Consider the following 26571-nt stretch of genomic DNA (forward strand, 5'->3'; position numbering starts at 1 on the left):
CCCAAGGTCAAAGTATCATAAGATGGCGGCTTTTCTGGGTCTCGGAAAGACAATGGTGTGATAATGCTAAAGCTGCTACAAAACAGGCGATTGGCGCCGTGATCGAAGCAATATGTGAGGAATTCTTATTTAAAATGTGTTAATTTCATTTGGAATTTTATTCTTAGCGCAAGTTAATGGCTTTATTTGGGGTATTTTTGACTTTCTTAACACTTGATGGATTAATGTACCCCAAAGTTTCCAAAACACCTCCCGTGTTGGTGTTTGTATTGAATGGACACCACGTTAAGATAAGAGCATCTGCTGATGCCTAGTGCATTTTTGTCACTTTCATCTTCGATGGCATCGCGAAAAACCAATGTTTACAATACGAAAGGTAGCAATGAGAAGTATTGGACAGCTATTTTTGATTATGAAGCAAAAAGGGAGGATGAGTTGACATTACGGAAAGGTTGCCAAGTTGAGGTCCTGTCCTATGACTCCCACATCTCTGGAGATGAGGGGTGGTGGACAGGGCGGGTTGGCAACAGTGTTGGGATATTCCCCAGTAACTTTGTCACCAATAACCTAAACTTCAGCTTTCCGGAGGAGAAAGTTATCCCTGACAGACCATTTGAAATTGATTTCAATGAGTTACAGCTTGAGGAAGTCATTGGAATCGGAGGTTTCGGAAAAGTGTATCGGGGTTTGTGGAAAGGAGAAGAGGTGGCTGTGAAGGCAGCCAGACATGACCCCGATGAACCTGTTAGTGCAACAATTGAAAGTGTTAGACAAGAGGCAAAGGTGTTTTGGCTCTTAAATCATTCAAATATTGCTTCTTTGAAAGGAGTGTGTTTAAAAGAACCTAATTTATGTCTTGTGATAGAATATGCTGCTGGTGGATCGTTAAATCGTGTTTTATGTGGTCGGAGAATTCCTCCAGAAATTTTGGTGCAATGGGCCATTCAAATTGCAAGGGGTATGCACTACCTTCATGAAGAATCTCCAATACCTTTGGTGCATCGTGATCTGAAGTCAAGCAATAGTAAGTATCTGGTTTAATACAAACCTGTAGTGTATTCAATTCATGGATGAAACACTAGAATTGAAACCCAAACAAACTGAAATATGGTATTTAATATGGTCTCTCTGGGCCAAAATGTGAAAACTGGTTTGTACCTGTTGCACTATATTTTAATAGTGTATGTGCATTACTTTAGTATTGTACTAGAAAAAGAAAACAAGGTGTCACTGTGTATTGTTTGTATACATCATGAGGATTGTAGTGAATTTCCCCAGAAATTCAATAATTTGCATTGCAGATGCTGTACTCGTATTTTGTAACATTTATTTTTGGTAACTTTTGCAATAATTACTGGATAAACAATGACTGTGGCTACGAGCTAGATTACAGTAGATGTAACATGTGCAGAAATGTTGCTTACCTGTACTTTGAGGTCATCAAGTCGGCAACCTATAATTTTATATAAATAAATTTCTCTTATTTAATAATTCAATAATAATGTGATTAATGAAATTGAACTTTGTCATGAATTAAATTATAGAACCCGTATTACTATGAGTGACATACTCCATTATTTCTAAATGTTTAAATGATTTCTTTTTTTGTCAATGAAGATTGTTTTTAGAAATTTAGATTGAATGTTAAAATTTTATCAGATTTATAATATTGTAAAATATTGGCATATCACTTGAAAATTTATTAGTGTTTTGGCATCAAATAAAATTGTGATGGACAAAGAAGTTAAAACAGTAGTTCAGAAAGGTCTTAAATTTGAAGAGAAATGTGGAATGTTTACTCTGAAATTGGTGCCGATGTTGCAGAAGCTAGGAAACATTAGTTAATTATAGAAATCAACTTGTTGGTTGGTAAATGCCTATGAATGGCAGCCTTTTTATGAGTAGCAGTATTCAACGTGAGAGTAAACTTCCTTTATTCTTCCCACTTCAACTGCAATGTTTTATTCTGTTGAAAAAAAAGTTGCACACATTTGCCACAGAATCCTCATAATGTTGCAATTAGAAATTAAAAACTGGATTTCTTGGGAATTTTTCCAATTTTTCTTTAGCTTTGTACAAAGCAGGTGTGCATTTTAACTGAACCCTGAGCATTTCAGAGTGGCAAACAACCATTTAACAAGCTAGGTTTAAGAATGTTATCACCCATCATGTAAAGAAGGAAAACACATGCAATGAGATGCAGTTGTGTTCATTGGTACATGAAATCTGCAGGTACATGTATATAGATAGCAACAAGTATTTATTTATAATTTAAAGGAGGTTGTATTTAATTACCAAGCTATTCTGGGTATTCCCCACCAAAATATTATGGGTACTTTACCACCCCATAACTTTCCATTTATTCTTCTAGAAAACTTCAAGAAGAATCAGCTGTGTTCATTGATAAAGTAATTGATAAATAAGTTACTATGCCTCTTGACCATTTGGAAAATAAAACTGAGAATCAGAAATAAATAAATTTATGACAAGAACAAGAACAATCTAGGCTTTTGTTGTTAATCAATTACTTGGATTTAAAACTGAGTTTTGAATTGTGTTCCATTTTAGCCACCCTCTTTCTTCAGACAATAGTACACTTTCTCACAATTCAGCAGGTATATAACACTATCAGGTACAATGACAATAAAACACCTTCTCTTCCCCTCACCATCTCATAGAGAGGTAGACCCATTCATGGGGTGTTATTTTGGCACCTGGAACTCTATATATTGGGCTTAGCCATGTACCTTGTCAACATGTTTCCAGAGAGTAACATTTTGTTAAAGATACTCCAATTATTGCATACTCCTGATAATGTTGAACATCTGCTACTAAGTAACACATTTTAAAAAAGTGTGTTGGTTTAATTTTTCTTTTACCCGGTAATTTTTTTGCCAATTGCCATATAAATGCTAAACACTATGGTTTGGAAACTCCGAAAGAGTTGTTTTCATGGACCAAATATTGATGATTGTAAAGTTTCATCTAGAATACATTCATGTATATATGCATCAATCAGTTACAAAAATTGTTATGAAAAAGGAAAATTTGTGTAAGCTACTTTTTTTTACATGCTCAATGGTACAGCTGCACTATGCATACATGTAGGTAATTTGGCCATAATGATGAACTGTACATGCAGGTACATACATGTCTGCACATATATTAAGGCATACTCTCTTACTCTAGCAAGAATGATTTTATAACCTCCTTTTTTTTAATGTAAACTAGAAAGTTGATAAAGTGCCAAGTAAAAATCAAACTGCGGAAGGAAGATAGGATGTGAGTTACCAGATCTCTATCTCTCTTTTATCACTCAGTCAATTGCATATTAAGGAGATTGCCAAGAGTTCAAGAAATCACTTTCCATTGTTTTTACAGTCAGGGCTTAATGATTTTTAAAGTTCCCCCTTCAGATCTCCACAAAAATGCCAATCTGGCAGAATTAAGATGTAATAAAAAAAAAAATTTTTTGTACCGGTATTCAGTTTACATTGAGTATTTTGAAGTGCATCTTTATCTCCTCAATTATGCTTTACATGCATGTTGCTAAGTAATGAAAAAAAACCCATGCATGTTCAGCTTGCAATATGTAGACTTTTATGCAGTACTTCATGAAATTATTTTCACTCGCAGAAAAATCTTGAGACTTAATCTAAACCTTGTCTCCCTGAACAAAATCTTAATTTCATTTTTTTTAAGTGTTATGTATTTCAGATCAGTAGTTTTCATAGTTAGTGTTTTGTGACTGTTTCTGCATCAGAATGAATCCATATATAGATTTCTGTGACAACAGAATTGATTCACTATTGGGTCTAACATACAGAGTCCAATACTCAATCATTTGTACTTGTCTCCAGTGTAGCACTTGTCACATATATTTACAAACAAAAAAGTTGAGAATTTACTTTTTAAATAATCATTCTCATTTATCATGTTTATGCATAATACTCATAATAATATAATTTTTATTCACATACATGAAATTTACCCTCATCTAATCCCTCAGTTTGATATCTGAGACTCGCACTGAATCTTGAAAACTGTACAGTACATGGCTATTAACTTTACATAAGAATTCTAAAATGAGATGAATTTGTTATGGTCATGATTAAAATGTTAGAAAATTTAAAAATATGATTTTAACCAACCTTCCCCAAATTGAAATCCAAATGAAAAATTGGCATATATATAAGGAAGAAAGGGAACTTAATACAGAAAATGTATGTCTCTGTAATTTGCAAACCTGGCATTGTTTAATCTTAGAACTGGTTTTAATTCAGCTGCTCAGTGAAGATTTTACATTTCCAAAATCATTTGCTGTAAACCTGCATGTATTGTAACTGACTGCAGAACTTGCAGCACTTTTCCATTCAATTAAATAGCAAAAAAGAAAAATCTAGGCCACTGTCAGTTTCTGCAGATCCCCCTGTCATATTCACTGACCCACAATGCACCTGCTTCTTAGAGCAGGGATAATTTACCCTCTTGTCGAGAACAGAAAAAGCGTACTCTTAAAGTACAGACTAGTTAATATATATTATGTACTGCATGAGTAAAATGTAAACGACTTGTTACTCAGTTAGGCAAGTGTTTAGCTGAAAATGAAATCTTCAATCAATTAGCTTGTCAAAAAATTGTTATGGTGATAAATCAAAAGGTCATTTATTATCATGAAGTTCAATGGTTACTGATTATACTGTAAACCCATACAGGTATATATATGATAAATATACCTATGTTCAATACATTGTGATATACAGTACATGTATAAGAGTGTTTTTTCCACTCTCTTTCTTTCATCCTTGAATGCAATGTATATCCTTAATGTGGTGTTCAGCTCACATAGAACATCTGTTGATGTGTTTATTTACTGAATCTAAAGAAGTTATTCATGTTTAATTCTCTTAATGAAATCAAAGCACATTCTCAATGGATAGATGACTTGAATTGTCCAGGTGTCTGACTCTTCACTGAAACAGATCATGGGGTGGTTAATTACAGTTGAAGAGGCTAAATCAGTGCACATCAATAATTATTTGAGAGAAAGAAAGAGAGAGAGAGAGAGAGAGAGATTTTTTTTTCTCATACAGTATGAGTTTGTAAATAAATGTACCGAATTTGGAAAAATTTAAAAGTAGCATACTAGCATAGAAACTTGTCATCATTGATTTATGGTATACAGGTCATTGCATTAAATCATTACAGGTATGAAGTAAGTCCTGAGAATGCTGTAATTATGATATAATTAATAACTGAGGAATAAGATATGGCTTATTTAAAATTTAGATCGGAAAGTTTTGTATATGTGTATACATGTGCGATTCTTTAAAACAGTTCTATGCAGTCTGTAACTGGATGGGTTTTTGGAGAGGAGGGGAGCTGTTCGAAATAATAAGGACACACAAATAATACATTATGGAAATCAAGGCAGAAACACGTACTTGAGAGCTCGTTTTTCATTATTTTTGACTTGGTATATAATTGAGACACTTAAAATCCTAGCTTTTTGACTGATCTGTTGTGGCCTTGGTAGTATGAGAGTAGTAGTTAAGAAGTAAAAATAGCAACTAGAAGAGGCAACAACCAAGAGATGCCCAGAGGCGGGGAGGTATCATCCACACAGAGTGCACAAATTGTGAAAGAACAGATACTGGTGTTGTTCTCACTCCCCTTAGTCAATTCTGCTGAAAACGAGACCTCTTTCTGTCAGATATAATTACACTGCAGGTTTTTCCTCTCTTCACTAAGGAGGTATTTTTTGTTCTGTATGTATGATTTAGTGATGACCCACCCAGAATCTGTTTGTTATTAAGGCTTAGGTGGTCTGTATTAATTATTGTTTGAATTATTAAATTATGGAGGGTGTGTGAGTATATAATATATGTTTTAGCTATACTGTAATATTCAGTGGAGAATATGGCTCAGTGGTCATAGGCATTCGGCCAGTAACCCAACGGTTGCTGGTTCAAACTCTGCTCTGGTCACTTGATGTAGTGTTTGTGCACTTAGACAAGGCACTTTTTATCTACATTGTCTCAGTCCATCCAACTGATATTGGTTACCTGCATACATAGGGGTTAACCTGCGATGGACTGGTGTCCTGTTCTGGGGAGTCAATGACCATGGAAACCTTATGTGCCCACATGGCTGGGAGAAAAATTTAATTTTTAATACTGTTAATGTTATATTGAGTTATGCAGATTTTGCTGATATATTGGTTTAATTCTGGTTAACTTTCTATGCATTTGGTTGTCAAGCAATTCATTCAGTTAACTGTAACTAGTTGATTATCCAAATGATATTTTGCTAGCCAGATGTAACTTTAGGTTCTGTGGCAATACTAAGCAATCTTTATGAAGACAGCTTCAGATAAAATTACCATAATGGCCTGCACCTTGAAGGCATTGCAGTTTTTTTTCTTTCTTCAATGCTAAGTAATTACGATAATGACTATTTGTAAAAGAATGTTTTAAAGCACAAACATACACACTGGACAATCATTGTATTAAATGACTGGAAAATGATAGCATTATAAGTTTTGCTGCTGAGATCCTTACAGACGTGTCCATTAGTGTCCAGGGTTTTCATTGTGGGCCTTCTTTAAGTGAGACTACTTCCGAATCATGTTCCACACCCAGTATTTTGTGGTCATGAGCTGAAGTGGTCTAGCCACTCTCACTGTGCCTGACCTCTTATCGTGTGTCCAATAAACAGAGTATCACATATAAAACTGGTTTATGTAAATAAATTCGATCAAGATGTGAATCTATGGAAAAATCTAAACATGCTGTCAAGGACATTGCCTGTGCAGACCTTTTCAAAAAGTTAATTTTAAAAGACTTTAAATTTTTCCTTTAGTGCTGTGAAATAAAAATGCTTTAGCTCCCACAACTGTTTTTTTTAAAAGCGTTTAATGGAATGCAGTAAACATAAAAATGTAGCGAGTTTAACATCTTATTTTACAGCGTTGTTTGTTTTCCCATATCTTTAATTCAGATAGTAAGACATCACATTAGATCGGTTATCAGCGTAGATCTCGGCTGTACTCAGGGGGAGTATTTCATGTCAGGCCATCTCTATCTCATCAACTTCGCAAAGCTTGCTCTTGCTGTTACAGACAGCATCCATGACTCAAAAAGACTCTCGCAGCCTTAGTATTTTAAGATCATTTCTGCATTACACATCTATACAAAATCTGTAAACAATTAAAGCATTATTATTACGGGGCGTCACACTGGGACCCCTGAAAATAAAGATACGATTTTTCGTCTGATATCATAATTGTGAAGCAGAGAGGTAAAATTGCAGGTGTCCTGCTTTTCATCGATGATAAATGTATACAAGCAGAAAATGATTAAAATTGTGTGGGCTTTTTACGGTGATTATCTAGTCTCCAGTGTCGAGTGCACTGGACCCTGGATTTCTATAGAGATTAAGTTTGGTCGCAGTTCCGGGTCTATTGTTGGTCTACAATGTATATCAATTTTAAAGAGACACGCATTGATTCTAATCTGGGTGTTTATGAAGTGGGTCAAGTTTAAAGACGGACTAGTGAATCAAGTCAGCTAGTATTTTTATCTCACTTGGAAAACCTGAGGGACAGTCCATGTGTGCACTCCAACACCTCAGCACTAATCTAGGTTTCATTCTCGATTTGTCCGATTTTTTCATAGCCAATAAAATAGGCTGAAAATATTAAAAGTGCAGTGGAAATTTTGTATGCACTTTAACTATAATGTTGGTCATGGCAGCTGTTTTACTCTTATTTTGTGCAAACATATTCATGTGCTTATAGAACATAAAAACCTTTTGATCCCAATATAAATAGACCAAAAAATACATGTATTCAAATTTCATTGAAGCTATTTCCAAAAACCTGAGCCATTCTGGGAGTAGAGGGGTGTGTCTGAATCGGTTTTATTTGATTCTTGAGCACTAAACAAAGACAGTGATGTGTTTCAAGGCTCTATAGTTTGTCATTTTACTATTACATGTGTAATGTGTGTGCTGTCAAATAAATTTGGGATATAAATATAATATGAATAAATTTTGATAAATTTGTATCTTTTTTGTGTTTCTAAGATGAGATTTTTCTTTATGAATTTGACATTTCAAATTGTGATCATAAATGTCAAAGCAAGAGAAAGATAATTATAAAGTGGCTGGGATTTTGATAATTTTTTTTTTCAAGTATGGAGTTATAGTAAATCTACTTGTAGAATTGTTGGTGCATTTTTATCTGGATTTCTAATACCCATAACATTTCACACATTACAAAAATCTCATTTTTATCGACTTCATTGAACATAGATGAAAAGGAGAAAATGTATTTCTGTGGCACTCTAAGCATAATCCGGTACTAATTACGTCTCTACAAAGCAAGTCAATTTGACTTCTGTAACAGTTGCGACTTGCTCGACCAGGTCTCTTCAAGTACTTGTGCATTAAGATGTACTATAAACTATCAACCAAGGAAGATGCAGCTGAGTATTAAGATATTGTTTGCCATACATTACATTTGGTTAAACGGGTTTATTGAATACTGTATCAAAGAAAGTAGGAAAATATTTACCCCTATTTTATTTTCGCCCCCTTCGCCCTCGTCAGCAGGCAAATTATGGACTTGGCGAACTCCAATGTCTCAAATTCGTCTCTCTTTCATCACAACTCTGTCTGGGCCAATGTCAGAAGGGGCAAATATGTAAGTGTAGAGTGGTGAAAATAACACAGGACGAAAACAACCCTGTATATAGTAAATCTGTACTGAGGTGTGCAAGGTATTCTTTGTTAGAATAATTCATAAATCTTAATTGGTATTCATATTAAAATTTAGTCAAAATTCAGTTATTTTTCCTGCAGATATGAGTAGATGTACATGTAATTTTTGGAGTAAATACCAGTATATACTTCTAAATGTATTTAAAACCTTAATTAGACAAGATTTATGGAATTGCGTGTCCAGAGACAGTTACATCACTTGATGTTCAGATTAGGTAATTACGGTGTTAAATTCATACTGTAAGAGAACCTTTATTTTTTTTTGAGTGTATGTTCAGAGTTGTAAATGCATGTGTTCAAACACCAAAGTTCTGATAGCTATGTTTGCATTATGAATTGCATGTCATATTAAACACTTGTTAGAAAAATGTGGTTTTAAGGTATTTACGGCATGATTTTGTATTTACATACAGGCCTTTTAATTCTCAAAAGTTCAGTGATCTGAAAGAATATGCAGTTAAAAAAGATTAAACTTTCACAAAATTAAGTCAAAAAGATCTATGGAAAAGAAAAATAGATATTAATGAAATAGCTAGAACACAGAAAGGCGATAGAGAATCACCAGAGAAACAAGAAACTGATGTGGGGGCTTTAGATTCACATGTCAACTCTGACACAATTAAAAGATTGGCACCCAACTTATCTTGTTCCAGACACAATAAAAAAGGGAGAAAAGAGGGCTGCAAATCTGGGTTCTATTGCCAGATATTGATGTAAAACTATCAGGAGATGTAACTTGATGGCATATATCTGAGGGGTTTTTAGCCTAGTGTTGTTTACGGTATGCCAATAAAATTTACAGGAGAGAGAATAAAGAAATTTCTAACATTTCTTTCATAAACCGAGAAGATCTTTTTTAGGAAGCTTAAGTGCATGTGTTTAGTTTTATATATTATGTTTGTATGACTTAACACTACAGTGCATTGCTTATCGTTTTTTTTTTTTATACATAATGAAATAAAAATTTGTTGGATATTGCGATAGAATCGTGATTATTATATCTGACATGTTCAAGATAATCGGAATTAGATTATAATTTTTAATTACAGATTTTGTTATTGAATTTTGAAGTTATATTTTGTGTGGTTTCAACTGGATCAATTTAATTCATGAATGCATGATTTACTATCCAACTGAATAGATATTAGTTGTAAAAATAAAAACAAATGGTTCATTCTAAATCCTCAATTCAATGTTTTGGGATAAGCAGATTTTAGGAGCTTTGTGCTCTGCAAACACAGAATTGAATGATGGTGTCAAAATTGTTAGTTTAAACCCATTAGCTCTGAATCCTAAAACCTCTCAAGCTGCATAATATTGTACAATATGTCCCATGAAATGTGTACAGATCTTCTTAGGAATGTTAGACTAGTCTGCCGGATTCATTCAGCATTAACATACATCCAAAATCTTTAATTGTCCAAGGACTTCTATCTATAGTTAAAGGCTCCACCTGATACCTGTGGTTTTATGATATTTTGCGTAGGTGTTGAGCCCCATATTGCGTCTTACAGTTGCCTACAAAACAACTGTAACATGATGAACAATAAATTGAATTGTGAGACCATTTTTGCCACTTTGTACTTCCTTCACCCCTCTAAATGTTTACAAGCACTGCTAATGGTGCCCTATTTAGACTCTCATGAAGAACTGGGTATACATTTTTATTGCTCAGAATTTAACACAAGCATATACAATTCAAGACATGCAAGATACGGTAAGTGATTTTTTGTGTGTCACCTGTGTTGCAGCAGGCACTTTGGGTTCCCTTTCGTCCATCTGCGCATCTTTTGTTCTTTGTTTGAATCAGAGAAATTGGATCATTGTTTTCTTTGTACCTTGGTGGTGACATATTTGCAACCCAAGAGGACCACCTATCTACATACATATGAGAGAAAATCTGTTTAGGTTTCATCCCCTAGTTTAAGGTCACTGGATGTATGTTGATATCTATGGCCCTGTTTGACTACGCCTTTTCATTATACCTGTACGCCAACAGTTTTGGCAAAATATGGGACAAAGTGGTGTTTGTAAGAAAATACCAAGCAAACTGCTCCGGTCTGTGTGTATTAGGCTTAAATCTGTATCCCCCTTGACAAATCTGGGTCAATACCATGTCAGGATTGGGGTTTAAAAAGTAAAGATAGGGACGGAACCTTTTTCTGCTGGTATAGTCTCTCTGATGTCCACTGATAAGGCTAAAGGGGTTTGTACTTGATTACTTCCCCTGATGTCTTCTACAAGGCCTTACCAGGTATACAGCGACAATGGACATGACAGCGAAGGCTGTATTGACATTAAATGAAAGAATTGGTGTCTTTGTGACCTGTTTTGTTGGATAATTATAGATGAACTGATTTTTGGGATGTCCATATTTTTCAATATGTAGACTACTGTAAGGTTTGCAGATGCATGGTCTCAGTGTAAAGAGAAGAGATTAATTATTGATGCTTAATTGTCTGATCATCTGATTTGGTGATTATGGTCCAAATCCCAAGTTGTGCCCTGGTACTAGTGCTAGTCTACTAGTCTAGACTGGCTGTAAGTTCAAAGATGTGTGTAAAACACAAGGTCAACAAAGATGGGATAGGAAATCATGATTAATGCTGATGAGGTTTTTGAATGAAGAGAAATTAAGGGGGGGTGTAAGAAATTTATAAAGTATGCAATGTAAAAGTAAAAGAAATGTTGAAAGGTTTGGGTATTTGAGTTGTAGGTGGCAAATTATGTAAAATACATGTACGTTGACATCAGAATAATACCATTAACAGCAAACCCCTGATGAAATTTGCTGATAGTGCAGTTTTTATATATATATGTATTAAGATCCTTGTCAGTGGAAAAGATATAAGAGGGTCATCACAATTTTACATACCAATAGATTCACAGGATTTCTGCATTGAGAGAAAGAGAGAAGACCAGATCTCCCATAGATAACAGGCATTCAGCTTTTCCTCTCATTCTGACAGGTCAAACAATGAGCTTCTTTATTGTATAGAAGACTTGCATATGTAAATGATGCAAATGAGCTTGGCACAGACTGCGCACTGCTTAGGGGTAAATAATGATAAAAGCTCATAAATAAATATATTATATTTTTTACAAAGGTTTGGGGTTTTCCCCGTGTTATTAAATGTGGAACAGTGGAAGGAATAGCTTTTAAATATCAAATTGCATTGAGTCTTAAATTGGCCTGCAGATAAACCTTCATTGAGTCTTGGCCTGCAGATAAACCTTTATTAAATAATATAATAAAACTTTGATATTCAACCCTTAGTTACAGACTGTAGATGTGTCTGTAACACCCCCCACCCCATCCCCCCCTCCCCCCCCCCCCCAAAAAAAAAAAATTATAATTGAAAGATGTTTTTGACCTGTCAGTAAGTCTGTCAGCCTGAGTTCATCAGACTTTTTGTCACTGCAACTTGTCAAAAAGGCGGAACAGAATTTTAAGAAACTTAGTGGTATAATTTGTTTTAGGGGAGAATGAATAGATGCCCATATTACAAGGATATTCTGATTCCATTATTTTTGGGAGGAATTTTATCACTTTTTACCATATATGTTATTTTACTCATAAATATTACAGTGTATTAGGCTAATGTGAATAAAGAAAAGTTCTATGTGTATTCATGGCCATCACATATTCTTGTACCAGTACTGTAGGCAATCAGTCATTGGATAGTTATGTAATTTGGAATACTTTTCTCTAGATATGACAACCTGCAATATCTTTATACCTTATACTGCAGTGCTTGGGTCAAGTACCTCTTCCTCAAAATATTTTGTTGAAAAAAACGAGGAATGTTAAAAGAAAATTGAAGACAGTGATAAATTATCTGGTGTCATGAGTCCTATGGTCCTTCAATACCTTGTTGTTAAGTGTCATGGAATGCGGAGAAAGAGCAGGCTCTTTAGCGTGATTGTCAAATGAACATGACAAATGAACTGCTGCAGATTGGGCACCGTGTGTAACTGCACATATATGGTAGAGTAGTATACTCGCTTCTCGCATTCTAATGCAGATGAAGTCTCATTTATTGGAGACAATTCTGAGTCATTAGACAGTTGTGCATATATTTAGCCACAACTTGACACATATGTAGGTCAGAATCCATACTCGAATGACGTAATCCCCACATCCAAAATTTTAGGGAAACTGTTTGTCAACCTAAATATTTTATAGTACGTAGTAAAAAAGGCAGGTTTTACTGCAGGTGCATAGGAACATTTTTAACATTGCATAATTGTTCCTTGAAAGAATTCCCAAAGATATCTCAAGCATTTGAACTATGGGTTCAAGTGGCTGTCTAATTGGCCGTGAAATATCCGCTATCTCTATCTGGAGATCAGCACCCTATTTTGAACAGATAAATCAGATGTTCAAACACAGATTGTTTTTTACAAACTTAGATAAACAGAAATAGACACATGTTTAACTTATTGATAATTATTCTTTGTCACACGTCATCCAAATATTTTACCTACATGATAGATATTTCCCAGCATAATGCACATAGTAAGTTTACATAATGTTCTAAGGCTTGACAGAAATGTGGTTTAAAGCACTTCATTCAGAAACCTAAATAGAATTATTCTTTGCTTATGAATGATAGGTATTGTTTCTGTGGCTTTGACAAGAATTTGAAATCGATCATTTTGTGTGTTACCATTTTCACTATTTTGGAATTTCTGACATTTTTCTGTGCTCAGCAAATATTGAATATACATTTGATATACCTTTGATATGTTTATAGGAATAAACAATGATTCTTGTGTTAAAATCTGAACACACTGCAGATCCATCAAATACATATGATATTTTCAGACTCATTTCTCAAGATTTTATGCAGAAATTAGTACATGTTTAAGTTTTAAATCCAAAGTAGACAAAGACTTGGTACATGGTGACCTTTAAAGTCAAGGTCAGAAGATATAATTCAAGGTCATCAATATGATTGGTAACCATGATTTACTGAGACTATGTCTGTGGTTTTCATCAGCAAACACATTCATAATTAATTATAATCATTTTATTTATAATAATTATACTAAACATATTTTTTAATAAAATATGTCTTTTCTTTTTTCAGTCTTATTAAAGGAAAAGATAGAAAATGATAACCTCCAAAACAAAACCCTCAAGATCACTGATTTTGGTTTGGCAAGGGAGGTTTCCAAGACAACCAGGATGAGTGCGGCTGGGACATACGCGTGGATGGCCCCCGAAGTAATCAAAACCTCCACCTACTCCAAGAATAGTGATGTCTGGAGGTAAGGGACTGTCCACTCAGCTTTTTCAGTATCTAGAAAAGAACTGACAAAAATTCATCAATTTCAGTTGCTCAAACATACACTAAATTCTCCCATAGTACATAAAGGTTCAATCCTTAGCGACCATTTCTACTCTTTCTAGAGCTTTCATGGTCTAGATGCAAAGTATTCTTTGTTCAGTTTTTGATAATTAGTGGTGGCTATTACTTTGTTTGGCATAGTACTACTTTTAGTACTATATGGTCTGTAGATCAGTAAATAGGTACCCAAGCTCCCACGGCGTGAACCTGAAATAATGTATCCAGTTATGAAAGATTTTCTATACTCACGATTCCCTGTCCCAAAAGCAAACACCATAGAAGAGAAAAGAAAACCAGCACCAACACCATGACTCCAACAAAGTCCTTGGTATACATGTACAAGTACCTTAGCACAGTTTCGGTAAAGGGTACCAGGTATCTTGGGATTTAGTATACAAGGTAAAGATCCATGCTTTACTCAACATTTCCAACCATCATTTGTTCTTGCTAAAAAAACAAAAAGGTAGTACAATGTATTAAAAATAAAATTATATCCCACTATTGTCATCTTTGCTAATCTATATCATAGTTTTAATCTTAATTTAAAACCTAGAACACAGTTGTATTAATTATAAACTAATGTAAAATTTTTGGAAACTTAACCAGACCAATATTAATTGTCTCTATTCAGGTTACCAATATAACCTTCTTTGAAAGACAATTGAGCCCCTGTTGTGTTTTCGTCAGTTAAACTTATCATGTCAAAAAACCACAAAGCATTTCATGCTACATGTGAGTTTTCATCTTGCTTTTGACGTCATCATCTGATTCATAATACATGATTGTCACCAAAAACATATATAATGCTCTTAAAATTTATGTGAACAACTTTTTAATTACTTGCAAGTTTCATCAGTTTGAAAGAAAATTGAATATATTATGCATTTAAGGGAAGAAGAAAAAAAAGATAATTCTTTTTTTCATCACACAACATTATTCTAAGGTCACACCCCAATAACAAGCCATATAGGTTTATCCTTTTTGTCACATCCTACTTCTGTCTGTTTGGAAACCCTCTCAGTATAATAGACCAGTGTTTGAGATTGTGTACGTGGGCTTTAATCCCGGGAGGGACCTCTCGTCAACAGAAACCCTGCGCGTCACACGATATCACCTGTTGGAGTCGGGGTGGAGCGAAGACTCTTTTAAAAGGAAGGTACAGAAGGCCAGAGGTCTGAGACACTCTTGTGTAACAAACACTTCACTAAAAGACACCAATAATGAGTAGTGGTGTAAGTCTCCATTGTGCATCTTAAAACCTTGAACGGAAAGCCCACAACTATCAGGTGTTGAGTTGGTGCATTATCTCCATGTTTTATGACTTTTGTGCTAATGATTTCCAAGGGTAATTTACCTACCTGTGTGGTTTTAATGATCTTGTTTTGTCCCTTAAAAAGAGAGTGTACTAAGTTATAAAATAAAATTGGTTTGTTTGTTTCTTTGATTTTAAAAGGAGAATTGAACTGCAATAAATATAAAAATAACAGAGTAGTACATTTCAAATAAAACCCAAATAAAAGTTGTTAAGTTATCCTTTTCGATGGAATAGGGATTCAATAACAAACAGAGATATAAATTCTCCACAAGGCAATAACTTGAAAAATTTTGCATGTAAGCTTCCTGGGTAATAATACTAAGTATTACATTGACAAACCCTCAAATAGTACCTGTATATCAATTACAATGTGTGCCACTGGTAGACCAAATATTGTATTTGCAATGATGGATCAATTAAAAACCAGTAAATATATTCTTGCAGTTTTAAATCAAACATTTGACAACACACAAAAAATGAAAAGGAAGACAATTAAGGATGCCATCTTTGATATAAAGATTATCTTGCTATTTTAGATGGATAAGATATACATGTAACTATTACAATGTATCTAAAAAAATTATGATTCAATAGATATATTAACTCTGCATCGCTACTTTCAGCTATGGTGTTGTCCTGTGGGAGCTGTTGACAGGAGAAACGCCGTACAAGGGGATCGATGCCCTGGGGGTGGCGTACGGAGTGGCCGTCAACAAACTGACCCTCCCCATACCCTCCACCTGTCCAAACCTCTTCGCACAACTCATGTCTGGTAAGAGTTTAAATTTGTTTCCATATGCATTCAATTCCTCTTACACCATGTACATACACTTACCCAGGCCCTGAAAAATTATCATAATGCAATGGTGTGGAACCAAACTATTATTAACTCACTGAATTAAGTTACTATTGTAATATTTACACTCTAAATGTTGGTGTCAATGTTTCCAGAATTTACCCAGTGATTACCAAGTACTAATCAGTGTTGTTCATTGATATAACTTAATTAGATTGGATTTATAAAGCTAAGCATTGTTGATTTGTATTTAATCACAGTAAAAAATATTGTTAAAAGAATATGTTTATTGACAGCTAGCTATGTAGATTTGACATCAGTATAGATTTGAACAAGCAATTTTTGGAAATACAATCAAGATACAAGACAACATTTTCTCTGAATGGTGACTTTTTCAGATTGCTGGCATCAAGAGTCTCATCAGAGGCCTACTTTTGCGGAAATCCTTCGTCGGCTGGATGAAATATCCACCTCGCCCTTTATGACGACCCCTCAGGAAAGCTTCCACACCATGCAAGAGGACTGGAGGCAGGAAATTGAGGAAATGTTCAACGAACTTAGGAGCAAGGAAAAGGTAACTCTTCCACTGTTCAGGGGAGATAAATATTATTGGATTGAATCCCACAGGATTCTAAACTATGTTAAACTAGAAAATGACTATTTGAATCACACAGCATGAAGTATTTGTGTATCTAGTGCATTGCCTAGTATGTATAGGTATGTTGAAACTATTATTCAAACATGCATATTTATTGAGTGTGGAAGTTACAAAAAAAAAAGAATTATGAAAAGAATGTGGTCTTATCTTCACATACTCTTTTTGGTTAAGACTGGTATGTGAAACTAAGTAAACACTAATTTTTCACCTTGATAGGGATGTAAGGAAATAAGATAACTATTTTCAGATGCTATGCAGTAGTTTTGCACTTTAGTAATAAAAATTAATTCAAGAGCTTGCTTTAATTGAATCAAGTCATCGTTATCGAATTACACGAGAGCCAAACTTGACTGTGGATTTGTAAACATGCTCAAGGAGGAAGAGTTCAATGGGTGTATTTGAATACACTTGTACTGAGGGAGATTGTTTCAAAAGATAAAACATGCACAGAGTGATTGTGTTGCTCAATACACTGAGCTTCCCTCTGTTGAAGATCAAATCAGTCTGTATCTCATTACCACAGTTTTGTAAAAATAGTTCTCTGACATCAACCCCATTTCCCCATTTTCTCCATTTATACATTATTGACCTTAGGAAATCCTGGTGTATATATATACTAAAACTTAATTATTACTTATATGGTCAATGATCTTTTTACTTCTCTATTTTTTTTTTTAATAAATGATTAGGAGGTTGGGGGGGGGGGGGTTAAACACCTGTATGTACTACATTCTCTAATCCAAATTTGATAGAAGACATAAGTGAAATGTAGGTAAAAATATGAGTGATTGATGATCATCAGTTGCCTACAGTACATAAACTACTTCTTTACCACATCAGTCAATAGAACACGGCCAAGAATGATGGGTATAAATAATGTACGCATTACATACACAGCTTTCCACAAAGAGAGATTAGATATAAAAATGTTGATCATTAATTGATAAACCACTGAGAATCTGGCAGAGCCTTCACAAAGTGATGTCTGTCTTGTTGGTTTTAAAGAGCTATGAAAATATTCCAATTTAATGTATTCTCACCCACCCTTGTTTTTTAAAAGGGTCAGTATATTATCGGCCAATGGCTTGAAAAAAAATTCTGATACACAACATATTTATATAACATTTGATAAAATACAGTATTTGTGAGGTCTCTTTGTGCTGGTAGGCAACAAATTAAGTAAATTGATATTTTATTTCTTTCTCGTGCCAATACCAAGTGATAGTGAGAGCAATTCATTGCCCTCTGAATGTGTTGTGGAAGACATGTTTTTGACCATGAATCAATGGTTATCTAGTAAACAGTTCTGAAGTATTCAACTTTTTCCATGAAAAAAGATCAAGAGCAATGACAGATTTATCAAATATGTATAATATGAGGTACCGACATATGTTTACATGGAATGAACACAATGTTGTAGGAGATTTTCTGATAATTCATTTGACAGATTTTTGATAATTTGACAATTTTTGCTTGAAACTAGCTCTGAAAGCTATATATTTCATGCATTTCATAATGAACTTTTTCATTTGTTTGAAAATTATTACCCATCTTTTAGAATTGAAATTATAATGCAATCAATCCTGTGTCCTTTAGTCATTTCATTATCACATGAGTTGAAATATATTTGCTCTTTTTCTTTTTTTTACCACCAAACTATTTTTCACAATATACTTTTGGACTACATTTGTTTTCTTTAGGGATCTTAAAATTCAGCAGTATAATACATCTATTTTACCTTGACCTTTAGAGAGAACAATGATGAGCATTAGATAGCACCTGCTACATTGTACCTCAATAGTATATGTATAAAATTTATGTATACAAGGGTAAAACGTGTAAATTTAAAAGGGAAGTAAAACTCTACAAAGACATTCCGTATAAGATTGTTTGATAGTTTTTGAACTCATTAGAATAAGATGTACCACCTGTCTTTCTCATCTATCTTTTTACTGCGATATCTTTGGATTGCTGACAATATTTTAACAGACATTACAGATACTATCAATATTTATGTTTTTATATTTAATTCAATTATGTTGTTTGCATGAAACACACTTTGGGCTTCATGTGACTTATTGCTTGTGTTTATTTTGCATGTGCAGAGTAAAATACATGTATATCAAAATTAAAAGAGTCATCTTTTTTTATTTTTCCTTAGGTTTCATCATACATGTACATAGAGACGGAAGAAACATTGATTTTTTACTTCTATTTTGGGTGGGGGTTAAAAATGGACAATATATAAATTCATGAGGCTGTATGGAAGCTTAAAATACACTTTATGCTGCTCAATATGTGGACACAGAAAACACTTTTGATTTATATCTCTGTAAATGAAGGGATATAAAGTAAAATGTTCATGAGGCCGTTTTGAATCTGAGGAACACTTTGTGATCTGTAATTATGTAATTGTTATGAAGAAGTTGAGGAGTAGACTATGATTTGTAATTCTGTAATTGTTTTGTAGGAGCTGAGGAGTAGATTGTGATCTGTAATTCTGTAATTGTTTTGTAGGAGCTGAGGAGTAGATTGTGATCTGTAATTCTGTAATTGTTTTGTAGGAGCTGAGGAGTAGACTGTGATCTGTAATTGTGTAATTGTTTTGTAGGAGCTGAGGAGTAGACTGTGATCTGTAATTGTGTAATTGTTTTGTAGGAGCTGAGGAGTAGATTGTGATCTGTAATTCTGTAATTGTTTTGTAGGAGCTGAGGAGTCGTGAGGAGGAGCTAACAAAGGAGGCACTGAAACAGAAGAAGGTGGAGGAGTTTCTGTACAAGCGAGAGCAGGAGCTGAAGGAGAGAGAGATTGAATTAGTGGAGAGAGAGCTCAACATTATGATCCTTCAGCAAATCATGGGCAACCCCAAACCCAGGACCAGGAAGGGCAAATTTAAAAAGAGCCGCCTTAAGTTGCTCAAGTCTGGTGGCTCTTCCATTAGTGAACCTTCTGGTAATTTACATGGACAATAAAACAAAATCTAAATGATATGGCATTAATTTTTCTAGTTAAAATTCTTCTGTTAATTTGTAATGATACATGTACTATGATTTGATCAATATTTGTGAATACAAATTTTTTGATTTGTTTGTTGAGTTTATCCACAAAATGAAATGCTCATTAAAGTGAAATTTCTATTAACATATGGTGTTGATAGGATCATTGGCCACAAATTTACATATTCTTGAAACTGTGATTTTCAGTAAAACCACAAAAATTGATGCCAACGAATATTAATGAAACCACAGTACATGATATTAGTTTTGAAGCTGTCAGGCATTCTCTTTGTTTCTCTTGATTTAGTATAATGTGAGTGTTTGTCGAAATTAATTACAGACTTTCGACACAACATCACAGTAAAACATGAAGTTCCCATCCAGAATCACAATCCCTCGAGTCCTGACAGTCCGCCTCAGTCACCGACATCGTATACACCCTCACGACTGAGGGCCATAGCCTGTAAGTATTAGGCAATAGACCGAAAATAGAAAGCCATATCTTCAGATGCAGGGAGTAGTGATTTGTAAAGGTATATTCACCACATGGGCAAATTCCAGATTATCTGAATTAAAAATTTGTATTCATCCTGATAAGTAGATGAAAAAATGGTCAATCGTTTTCTATTAAAAGATTAGCTGATGGTGAAGAAGTTACATGTATCATGAATGTTATGAAAATCCTACAGTGACAATAATTTAATGATTGCAGCCCATATCTAATATATATAGAAGCATTCCATTCTACCATCAATGCAATCCAAGCTCAGTTTCTGTATTTTTTGCACAGCAATATCTGGCTTTATAAGACATTATCATCTCATTTAAAAAAGTGAGTGTGTTTATTTCATGGTCAAATGTTAACTAGATTTATTTACTCTTAAATCAGATCTATATCACCTTGTTCAATTTCCCCTGGATTCTTGATAAAGGGAGTCACTGAAAAGATTCATTCAGTTTTCCTGATATACCTGTTATAAGAATGATTAAAAAATGAATCAACAGATGAACGTTTACTGCAGACTTGTAAAGAAGCATTATCTATCCAAGATCAAAACGCACAAATGAGAAAGTCGGATGGTCTGGTTCAATAACAGCATGAATGAGTGTAGATATTGAAATGAATATTCATGAGCTCATGACATTATCAATATATATATACCACACCATCAATGCATTATATGGCACTATTAATGATGCAGAACAAAACCACCTTGAAATTTAATTAAATGCTTGTTCTTTTTTCCTGCTGGGTGATTCATAAAAGTGAATCATATATCATCCCATTTGATGAAAGGTGCTCAACTGTTGAAATGGTTTTGATATGATAATTACATGATAAAAAGAAATTTTTGGAGAAATTTTCAAGTTGCATAATTTTGGCACATGTACAAAAATTTTAAATCTCTTCCTGAAAGTTAAAAAGTGCTGAACTTACTCGATAGATCAAAAAGATGTTTAAAATTGATTTTAAAGGTTTTCCAGAGTGTTATTTTTGTTAAAAAAAAAAAACAAAATCAAAAAGTAAGTGCAGTGGATAAGTTTATGTACAGTTTGTATGTACATGTACAGTATCAGATTGTATGAACATGCATGTATACATGTACTGAAATATTAACTAAAGGTAAATAAGAATTAATCCATCTTATAATTAAATGCCTCAATCAAGCAAGATTTTTCTATCACAAGCCTCTCTGCAGGGTTACAATTATTTGAAAAAATTGTTTTTACCTTTTTTAAAAAGGTAGATTATAATATAAATGAAAAAAAAATAAACATTTATTATCAAAAAATAGTTCATCATATTATTGCTCATAGATTACCATGGAAGTGTTATGTTTGAAAACTCTTTTTACTTTTAATTGCTACAGATACTGAACATTATACATATTCTTGTAGATCCAGCTGATGGGGTCAAAGGTCGTACCTGGGGACCAAGCTCTGTCAAAAATGAACGGCACCAAAGAACATCAGTCATTTTTGCAGATGGACGTTGGTCAAAGAGTGCTCCTAACTTAGAAAGATCTCTAAAGAATTTAGGACATTCCAATACAGGGGCACTTAATTCTCTGTGTAAGTCACTTTCAGATACTTATAAAAGAGTTGGCTATTTCTGTAAAAAATTTTGTAGGCTTTTTCACAAGCAAAGAACTAAGTTTTCATTACAGTTTGTGGTACATATTTGGGATCAGTCTGTCTACTGCAATCAGTATACATTATATTTCATTCATTTGAATCCTTGTTCTGCAGATGGAGATGAAAACGACTGGCCAACAGATCTGTCAGATATTAAGAATAAAAACATTCCATACTGCAGTGCCGATTTTTCAAGACTCGTGAAAAAATCAGAAAGTAAAACTGAGAGTGCTTTATTCAATATGACAGCTATGGTGGTTGGTATTGTGACCGGTTGTGATATTACATCTCTTAGTCCACTCACATCAAGGGATGAGACCAAGAATCGTAAGAAGCGGGACTCGTATATCCTGAATCGCAGAGATGCTTACAATGCAGCTGTGCGTGATTCGTTTCTTGACAGTGAGGACAGTATTTCGAGTCGATTCACTTCGCCGTCAGGATATCCCCACCATACATACCACGGCTATCAAGCACGTCAAAGACCTGCTTTAAATTTAGATGTGCCAATTCGATTTACTGAGGAGCAGAGTATTCCACAGTTTTATTCTCAGACTCCTACTTTTCAATCTACAAGTACAATAGATTCAGATGTGACAGTTCAGCGAAGATCTCTGTACGATAGTAATGCCAGTACGCTGGTGTCTAGCTCCCCAAGTCACACAACACTGAAAAGACAGTCCTCGGATAGCAGTACCAGTAACTATGATACCCCACGTACCTCTAGAAACCTGCAAAGACACTCTGTCACATTTGAAGACGAATATACCAGCAACTACAAATCATACAACTCCCAGAACAAGCAGTCTCCCCCAAATACCTCAAATTTGTACTACGATCACAACCCCACGAGTCAGTATACCCAGCAAGAGGCCAGTAACCCTTGGGGCAATGGAGCCCCACCCAGGCCTCCCCCTTATGTCAGTGATGTACCACCCCCAGTTGTGCCTAGAGACTACCACTCGAGACAGCAGGAGGACTCAGAACCACCCCCACCTATACCCCCAAGGAGGAAGTTCAACAATCTAAATGGGGACGCCCATGCTGAGAGACCAAAAACTCTGGATATGGGCCCCCGGAACAGACCTCGCCTTCCACCCCCTCCCCCACTCCCCACCCCTCAAAGAAATGACACGAATACGAATGAATACCCGACTCAATGGATTGAGAAGAGTGAACTAGACACGCCGTATTATTCGACCCGGTCCAGTTTATCCCCAGGGCACACTCCCCCGCATATCACTCACCACACGACTCTGCTGGACATCGACGTGGACGGACAGAGTAACGACAGCACCAGGCCCCTCCTACGACAGAACGCAAAACATATCTTTGAATTTGGTCAGGAAATGCTGTATTAAAAATTTGTACATTACTTATATCAGGACACAAAAAATTTATGATGGTTATATATGATTTTGATTTTGTTAAAGCAAAAAAAAAAAATATTCTGTTTAAAGCGTTCTTATGATGAGGAACAAAGTGTGTTTTGTAAGGATTTTTTATTCACCCCCTCACTCAGTATTTTTAATCATGTAGTTCTTGTTGAGCAAATGTGTTTTGACAAAATGTGCTTTACAAATCACAGTGCATTTCTAAAATTTATCACTCAAAAGAATGTACAGAAGGATGCCTTGTGTATATGAGTTTTTATAGAAAATTGTCTCTGTTATACATGTATTATAATATTTGTAAATATGAAAAGTTTAAAATATGATATTTTTACCTTTTTATTTATCACATCTTGAGTGTGTCTCTTCCATTTCGTTGTGTTTTGTTTATTGAAAGTTTTTATGCCCATTATCCATTAAGTTATGTAGATGTTATATGTAGAATTCTAGAAATTCAAAATGTGATATATATATATTTAATACAATGTAAATCCAGAACGTCAAGTACAAAAAAAAAAATTAATAAATTTTTAATTTGTTGTAAACTGATGAGCAACAATTCAACAGAAAATGATGATTTTATTTTTTTATATGCAGTAACTTATAGAATACAGGCATTTTATACATAAGTAGATTTTTTTAAAAACGAACATTTTTAGTTTAATATCTTGAAACTATCCAAATCTTTGTGCCATGGAAAATATGAGTTTATTTTTACTTTATACCAGAGATTTGTGGTTTATCAGATTGCTGCACTTTAAAGAGTGTGCATCTTATAAGGTTGATAGATTAAGAAACCATTGTATTAACCAATAATTATGTCCAAAAAATAAATATTACTTAAAAAATGTTCATAAAACCATTTTCAATTATATGCAAAGTGACAAATACGCAGATATGCCAAAAATTTGAAATATGTTCATCATTTAAATTTTTGTATTAGAACCTGGAATTGGGGTTTTGTTAAAGTGTCAATATAACATGATTTTATTATTACATAGTGCAAATTACATTAAAAGAAATGAGTACTTTCAGTTTCAAGAAAAAACGTTTTACATGCATTGCTAATTTTTTTTCAATTTGATCAGTGGAAATTCTGCAGGAAAAAACTGTGGAAACAAAAATTTAAAAATGCAGAACATCATATATTGTTCAAGTAGGAAAAATGATCAAAGATAAATAATAGGCAAACACATCTAGCAATTCCTTTGTGGGATCTAGTTTTAACATTTACCGGTGGTATTTTAAAAATCCTTATTCTTTAAACATTAGATATCTTTGATTATTAAGGTGCTTGATTTACTGAAAAGTCCCAGATATCTTAGCAAATAATTGATGAGTAGGTTATGTGACATACCAATTTATAATAACTCAATTTCCTTCATGAAGTAGAATCTCTTTCATTCACTTCTTTTTTTGATAGATAAAAACCTAGTTCTAAACTTGAACATGTACATGTTTATATGTTTGCATGTTTTTCAGGCATTCTTTTTTAAAGATTTTGCATGAAAGTACTGCTGTGGATATATTTTGGGTCGATACTTTTCATTTGAACATAATAGGATTTAGGCAATTTAAGTTGGCATTGGATAAAATAATGAACTAGTAAATGATTCCCAAGTTTTTAAAAAAAATTTAACAATCTATGTCTTTGATTTACATGTAATTTTGTAAAGCTTTAAGATATAGAGACAGAAAAACATGAGACTATAGCATAAGCAACACAAATATTTTCAGTAATTTTTGTTTTAAAAAAATGATTTAAAATAAGATACTTGTAGATGATATGATATTTGACATATATGTTGAGATATTGTTGAAAAAAATTTGAATTTATTCTGATGGATTTTTTTTTAAATGATAGGATAGAGTAAATATACAATATATGCATTGTTAATGGATTTCTCTGGTATCATGTGGGCTATAACTGAATCATGAAATGTAAAGCCCATTAAGCCCATTTTTTTTAGTTACATTAATGCAATCTTGTTACAGTTTGCAATATTTGGGTAGAAGGATGTTCAAAATAGACTGTCCTCTGCATGTACCAAACCCCTCTGTCCTGTGTACAAATCTACTTGTAATTGACAGCAAACTTCTCTACCTAAACTGTTTACGCATGCAAAGAAAGTTCCAGTTTCGGATTATTAATATATACATGTATTACTGCTCCAATGTTTTCTGTACATGCATCATTTTCCACAATTTCCATTTTGATTTCAGAATGTAGTAATCACTCATTTAAATGAAAGCATTGGAAACATTTCATTTATTCATCCTCTTGATGAAATTTTTATTTTCAAATAATTGTTACGCAATGAAATTTATTGAAGATTACTGAATTGATAGAGCTATATATATATATCTATATATAGATAGAACTAGTTTGCAGAGAATGTACAGGGCATTTTCATTACTACCTCGTCAATAAATTTAGGCTGCTTAAATTTGAGATTTGTTAGCACGAAATTTTTTAAGTAAAGGGGTTACATGTATCAATCTAGAAACATTGAATTTCAATGGAACTGTATCTTGCAATCAACAGACTGGTAGCTTATATTAATAGCCTCACATCAGACCAAATCCATTCAGTATGCATTTGTGACTAGAGTTTGTCTCAAAACATGAACAATGTATTGTATGATATATAAAATACACTATATATATATATTTGACAAGTAAAAAAAATTGATACAATTTAACATGCTGTTGTTGTTTTTGCTAGCTAATTGTATGAGTCTTGAATAGATTAGTTAATTAGATATACATGTATATCTACATATATCTGTACCTTGGAGATGAATATTGCGTATAATTGAAAAAAAAAATGCAGGACTTTTTCTGATGCAGGCAAAATAGTTTCAAATATTGAATCCGATTTATGCTTTTACTATCACTGCCTTAACAGTGCAGGTAGCATGGATCATTATTTACCTCTGAGTAAGGTACCTATGATTTTGGTATGATATCTTCCACACAATTCTTTCACCCACTCTGTATATTGAGAAACAGAGTGAGGCAAACAGAGTTGGGGGAAGGGTACCAGATTACCAGTTATTGTGGAACAATACCGGGGCTTGGTCTGCAGGACATTGCAGTAAACTAGGATGAATCATGATCAGAGAAAAAACTTGTGATGTGAGG

General features: G+C 33.9%; 1 protein-coding gene across 1 annotated transcript; it reads left to right on the forward strand.

Annotated features, from left to right (window-relative positions):
- On the forward strand, window positions 1-26129 carry LOC128176155 (mitogen-activated protein kinase kinase kinase 10-like). The gene is made up of 8 exons (XM_052842258.1): window positions 1-1024; window positions 13875-14055; window positions 16074-16222; window positions 16645-16820; window positions 19610-19856; window positions 20241-20363; window positions 21800-21973; window positions 22151-26129. The coding sequence occupies exons 1-8, from the start codon at window positions 307-309 to the stop codon at window positions 23395-23397; spliced, it is 3015 nt and encodes a 1004-aa protein (XP_052698218.1). The 5' UTR covers window positions 1-306; the 3' UTR covers window positions 23398-26129.
- The last annotated feature ends 442 nt before the right edge of the window (window positions 26130-26571 follow it).

The sequence above is a fragment of the Crassostrea angulata genome, chromosome 3, assembly GCF_025612915.1.
Source record: "Crassostrea angulata isolate pt1a10 chromosome 3, ASM2561291v2, whole genome shotgun sequence".
NCBI lineage: Eukaryota > Metazoa > Mollusca > Bivalvia > Ostreida > Ostreidae > Magallana > Magallana angulata.

Excerpts from the sequence above, each read along its gene's own strand:
- LOC128176155 (XM_052842258.1), top strand. The coding sequence starts at position 307 with ATGCCTAGTGCATTTTTGTCACTTTCATCTTCGATGGCATCGCGAAAA. Across the intron at positions 16,821-19,609 it reads AACTTAGGAGCAAGGAAAAG|GAGCTGAGGAGTCGTGAGGA; the intron begins GTAACTCTTCCA and ends ATTGTTTTGTAG. Across the intron at positions 19,857-20,240 it reads TTCCATTAGTGAACCTTCTG|ACTTTCGACACAACATCACA; the intron begins GTAATTTACATG and ends AATTAATTACAG.